This window comes from Geospiza fortis, unplaced genomic scaffold (assembly GCF_000277835.1).
Source record: "Geospiza fortis unplaced genomic scaffold, GeoFor_1.0 scaffold195, whole genome shotgun sequence".
NCBI classification, from domain to species: domain Eukaryota; kingdom Metazoa; phylum Chordata; class Aves; order Passeriformes; family Thraupidae; genus Geospiza; species Geospiza fortis.
The window spans coordinates 3,561,971-3,568,200 of record NW_005054324.1 but is presented as its reverse complement, the minus strand read 5'-3'; the positions used below and the strand labels follow the sequence as shown (position 1 = coordinate 3,568,200).

General features: G+C 35.8%; 1 protein-coding gene across 12 annotated transcripts in view; it reads left to right on the top strand.

The window, feature by feature from the left end:
- The window catches only part of CADPS2 (calcium dependent secretion activator 2), a 224,060-nt gene that overhangs the window by 215,864 nt on the left and 1,966 nt on the right, over nt 1-6,230 (top strand). For 11 of the 12 annotated variants that reach the window (XM_031056930.1, XM_031056928.1, XM_031056929.1 and 8 more), the window contains one exon: nt 3,387-3,491. In XM_031056930.1, the coding sequence (XP_030912790.1) occupies nt 3,387-3,491 (105 nt within the window). The remainder of the gene's footprint in view (nt 1-3,386; nt 3,492-6,230) is intronic. The other variant, XM_031056931.1, reaches the window with a different exon arrangement.

The window sequence follows — 6,230 nt, the reverse complement described above, 5'->3', positions numbered from 1 at the left end:
ACCTTCTGAGCCCTTCAGCTTGTTGCTTGCTCTAAAGATCTTCTTAGATTGGGTTTGAAAACTTCACCTTAAACACTAGATTAGACTGATGTTCTGTTTTCCGTGCTCCTGTTGATTTGTTGAACCTTCCCAGGGCTGGAAAGCAAGTAGCAGCTTGATGGGGAGACGGGCTGCTAATATGATTTACCAGTGTACAGTCATGCACAATAAGTGTGAATAAATACAGGGGTCTCACAGAGTCAACCCCAGCCTTTCCTTTTCTCTTATTTTTTACTTTGAAAGAGGTATCTCAGGAAAATGAAGTGAGTAATGCATGCCCTTACAGGAGCTGGATGGGCTGTGAATAAGGAGAGAGGAGGAAATAGTGAGGCAAACATTTTTGTTAAAGTGGTTGGCTGCTGTTATCTGCTGATTTGGAAAAAATGTATAATAAACACTTACTGCTTTACTGTTGCATAGACAACAGCAAAGAATGTGGCAGTAGTTCCAAATAATGAGATCTGCAAGAGATGCATTGTCCTTTCACTGCTATTGTTACTAATGGGAAAGTTACTTTTTCTTAAAACTGGTTAAAAGCGATTGTTGTTGTTGTTGTTGTTGTCACTGTTGTTTTAACTGGGTAATCTCAGGACAATTATCCAATCACTGAAGTTTTGGGGTTTGCAGTAGGTTCCCATCAGTCACAAGAGATCTATCCCTGCCTCTCTAACCTGCTCATGTTTGTCAAAATGTGTGGCCTTGAATTCTCCGAGAGGAATTTGCAGTGCTGTGCTTTCTAACAGACTCAAAAAGAAGTTACAGGGAAATATTTATTTTCTTGTTATGGAGTCCAGCAGATTTAAGTTTATGCGGCTTCAGCCTATACTAAGTCCTCAAAACTAGTGGATACAAGATCAATCATTAACAACAATCCTACCCACAAGTACCTCTGGGAGAGTTCTACAAGTATACTGGATGTGATTTTTATTAAAAATACTGTTAAAGAAATAAAAATACTTTTTTTTCTAATAAAACAGCAGTCATATTTTTTCTGAACAAGGGATGTTGACAGAAGAGCAAGTATTGTAGTATTATTTCACAATCACCAAATTAAACATTTGTACTGAAAGTTTAATGCGTCAAAGCTAGTCAGGACAACGTATTATATTGCTTTCATTCATAAAGTTGAGTAGAGAATTCATTTCCTCCAATGTCTTAGCTTTGCTTTCAGTGCATGTAAGAATATCACAGGTATGTAGAGTCAAAGTTTTATTGCATCCATCTTAAATAAGTTTCCTGGTTGGGCTTTAAAACATTTTGCCAGAAAACTGGAACAGTCTATTGTCAGTAATCTGTCACTGTTCAGTATTGTTGCATGGGAAAATCAGTCTCAGAATTTTCTATTCTGTCTGTATGTTGCTTGTCTGAGCAAGTTTGAGCCCGTTCTGCGTTCTACTTGATACAAACAAAATACATAACGGATGCTGGATTACTGGAGAATATCAGTTTTCAAAAAGCTCCCCTACCAAAATAGTTCTCTTTACCAGAATTGTGTTTAAAATTAAAAAGAGTAGGGTCTGAGTGAGAATGTAATTTCTTGGTTTATCTTGCTGCATTTGGGTAGAATGTTTCATGTAGGAATTTTTGTGTTTATTTAGATCAGCAGAGTTCCCCAATTAATAAGCACAATTGCATTTAATTTTCTAGACATCTGTATACATACAACACCTGTCATATAATTTACCACTTAGCAACAAATCTGTCACATTAAAAATATTTTGCAGGTACTTACAAAGAAAATCAATACCAGCATGCATGTTAGGGATGAAATAATGTGAATAGGATAAGAATGTCATTCCATGATCTAAAAACAGAATTTTATAGATATCTAATCAGTTCCACAATTTAGTGAATAAATCAAACTACTCTTACGAAATTTGAGGCTGTCCGCCTTTTTTGTGGTGCATTTTTCCCTTCTGTAAAATAGTAAATTAATAGGAGAAACTCTAAAAAGTAATTTCTTTTCAGTGATTTACAACTAAAATATAATTTAACACATAGAAAAAAATAAACAGAAGAATTATTCTATGAATATCTAATTTCAAACTTCTCTTAAAACTGATAGTTATAATGTGATGAGACTGTTCCCTGTAAGGAAAAGACATTTGTAGTTATTTACTGCATGTATTCTGAGCTTTTTACAGAGAGCTACATTTGATGGAAGAATTCTATTTCTTTCTTTTGTTACATCCAGTAGCAAGTAATTTGTATTCATATTTTCAGTATATATTTTATTTTATTTTTTCATGTGGAGGTGGATAATAAGACATGTTAGATACTTCCTTTGAAGTACTCTCACAAAATATACCTTGCCTAACATGCTGCATTTTTAAATATGCACAGTTTCCTCTCTTTGCATATCTCTGTATTTTGCAAAGACACAGGAAATTATATTAGAAAAGAATTTAAGCCTCTTTCCTGTGGGGAAAGAGACTAGAAACACAGCTATGACACAAACTATTTTAATCTCTCACTGTTTAAATGAAAAAAAAAATCCCTTCTTTTTTACAGTTTGACTAAATGACATCTGGTTGTGATTTTACAGGAGGGAGAAAAAATGCTACAACTATATTTAGTAAAATCTCTTCTAATCCAGTTAATGTGAAAGAACTATTACAGTAGCTATTTGGAACTGAGCATTTTTTTACAGTAACACAGACTCCAACAGCAGAGGGCTTATTCTTAACCCATCCATTTGTGAAGTGTTGAGTGAAAACATACCCATGCCTAAGACATAAAAAGGAAATAAGGTAGGCTGTAATTATAATTAGTAATTAATGTAAATCAAAACCTTAATATGGTTATTTTGAGAAGGGTGGAGTGGTGGTTTGATAATATTAAAAAACAGTTTCCAGGGATTTTTGATATTTTTTATTTAATGATGAAGTAATTAAAAAAAGAAAGAAAATAAAAAGTTTCTTATTATCTGGTACTGTTTTCTTGTCTGGATTGAAAAATCTGGTTATTGTAAATTCTTTCTCAATATAGCCTACCTGCTTCTATCCTGGCTGTTTCAGCTGTCAGTTCTCTCCTGTAATTGTATCTTTAATATCCATTCTCACTGACAGATAACAAAGTGCATAACACTATTTTGCTTGAATATGTTGTAACTAAAAGATAAAATGGCAGGTGCTAATTCCTGTAAAGAATGGTTTAGATCAAGTTATTTGATTTCCCACTGACCCATGCAATTCTCATAACAGGAAATTATATCGTTGTTGATTTCAAGTGCTGATCTGTGATCATTTCAAAGTGTTTCATTACCTCTCATTACCAAATCTGTTAAATGAATACTGCAGGGTTATTTGGTGGTGTTTGTTGTTGGTTTTTTTTATCCTTCTTTTCAGCAATGGTATAGCAACTCCATGAAAGTCATATGCATGTGGTTGGCTGACAGATTAGATGTTCAGCTTCACATCTACCAACTGAAGACTCTCATCAAGATTGTGAAGGTAAATAAAATATGTTTGCATTAGACTGCATAATACAGAGAGAAAAGTAATAAAGTAAGAACAGGGATGATCAACCCAAAACTTAAAAAATGTGTGGGTTTAGGTTGGGATTTTTTCCCCCCACAGTTGTAGCAAATTCCAGGAGTAAAATAACTTACTGAAACCCTTAACACTAATTATATGTGCACTTGGATTTGTTATATATTCTAGATTTGGGAAAATTAATATAGTTCCAAGGAATTTTGCAGATAGCTGTACAGCATTGCTGTATTATTCTTACTAAATTATTATTTGTCTTGTTACTGATTTTTTGTTTTACCTGAATAATTTCAGTAGTGTTCCTTCTCCATTTCCCCCCTTCTCCTAAAAATAGGAACTATTTTCTTTTTTGTGCACATGTAATTACTGGGCTTAATGGAAAACAGTATTCAATGTATTAAATAACATTTTCTAATCTTTCATACTCAGGGATAAGTATCAATAGAAATACCAATCCCTTCTCTTCAGTACTCAGCCATTTACATTGGCCAATGTCAAAAGCTTCCAAGCAGAGTGCAACATGCCTTGCAATAGGCAATTATGGGTTAGCCTACCATAAAAGAAAGTTTGCTCCTAACTCCCTTTCAGATCTTAGTTGATACCCTTAGGCAAGAGACAGAAAACCATTTCAGATTTTCTTCCTTTTAATTCTATCTTGTTTAACTTCGGATATTTTTGTTATCTGTACAAATGTGGAATAAGAAATACCTGTTGTCAGTAGTGACCTTGATTTCTTAAAAAAAATAATTCTCATTAAATTCATGCAAGACTATAAAGTCAGAAGCATTTTAATTCCTGGTCACTGGAATTGCAACTGCAGCTTTCAGGATTCACTAGCAAAAAGGAATAGAACAGAGAGAAATGCAAGAAAACAGTCATAATAATGATGGCTCCCTGAAACACCCAAGGTTAGCTTTGCTGGTTTTGACCTTAACTGATTTCTCTGGGAGCAGGATTTGGCTCTTCACTTGATTGTGTGCCCAAATGGCAAAAGCAGTTTGCTGTTCCTTGTTAAAATGAATGGCTCTTGGGAAAAGTTTAAAGCTATTCTCAGATGAATCACAGAACCATAAAATGGTTTGGGTTGGAAGGTCCTTAAATATTATCTAGTTCCAATCCCTCTGCCATGGGCAGGGATACCTCTCACTAGACCAGGCTGCTCAAAGTTCCATCCAGCCTGGTCTTGAAGACTTCCAGGGATGGGGCATCTGCAACTTACCTGGGCAACCTGTTCCAGTGCCTCACCACCCTCACAGTAAGGACTTTTACAAATGTCTAATCTAAACCTACTCTCAGTTTGAATCCATTCCCTCTTGTTCTCACTCCATGCCCTTGAAAAAGTCCCTTTCCAAGGTAGCTATCATCCTCTGAGGAAGAAGATAGGTGTTAGAGGATCTAAAACCTGTGCCCCATGAGATCTGAGAATGAGCAGGCTAAATTGTACAAGAGAAATATCACCAAGCAGGTTAAATGAAACTCTTACAAAGCTGAATTTCAGGTGAATGAGCAGCACTGCCAACCTACCTTCCCTCTGCCACCTGGCACACTGGTTTGAACACACCTTGTTCAAAAGGGGGAGGCTCCTGCTGGAGGTGGGAACACTGCTGCTGGCAGTGGCCTTTCTGTGCCATACATATACCTGGTTTGCTCTGCATGTAAATTCCAACTGTGTTGTTCCGTGGCACCTTCTGTGGATATTAAAGACTGAAGAAGATGATGTCAATCATACTGGTTCTGGAAAACAGAAAATTTTGGTGGGTGAAGATAGAACTGGTAAAACAGGAACTCAGCAGACAGGAGTCTGCTGGGAAATACAAAACAATGGCTCAAGAAGAGTATCATAAGAAACTTTTCCTGCTGTAGCCCAGCTGCAGAGAGATGTGGGGAAGCACAGTTCCTCCAAAATAGAGTGAATGAAGGCATTTTTGTGTTTGCTTTAGAAAAAGAATAAACAAACAAACCAAGGAAACAAAAACCACAAAAAAAACCCATAGGAAGCTATATTGCTCCTATCACCTCTTAAAAATATTAAAAAAAAATAATAAAAAACACCAATAAAACCCCAAATAAGTAGGAGGTCATTTTTGAAGGACACAGGATGACTAAGAGAAATATAATTATTTCAGATCCGGATGCAACAAGAGTAGTGGCCTCATAAAGAAAGCCTAGAAGAAGAAACATTGTTCCCTTTATTCTCTTTAAAGGCTTATGATGACATACAGGTTTCATTAGATGTCTGAGACACGTGCAGAGGGATGTGACTAAAGAAGGGTCAAGGACTAAGAAAGTTAGGGAGAAATGAAAAATTAAGCTTGGAAGTGAACATTATTATCCTGCAAAACTATGTCAAGAGAAGAGCAATGTCTGAACCCCAGAGTGCTGGTCTGAGAATGGGAAGAATACAATGTAAAAGTGAAGGAAATTGCTGTAGGACCTGTTAACAGCATCAAAGCAAATTGAATGCACAGTGTTATAAAAAGGGAATGCAATGGTGACACTTGAAAAAGACCAGGCAGGGTACTCGCAGGAGTGTGTGAGCAAAACATAAGCTGCATCCATTGACTCTGATATTGACCTGTGAAAGTCAAATAAATCTGTCACAGTGATTCAAACAAGGTTTAAATAATCATCATAGTAACAGAAAAAAAATCTCCCAACTGAAATGTTACCAATTTAAGAGTGGTCTTTTGCAGTTCTCTG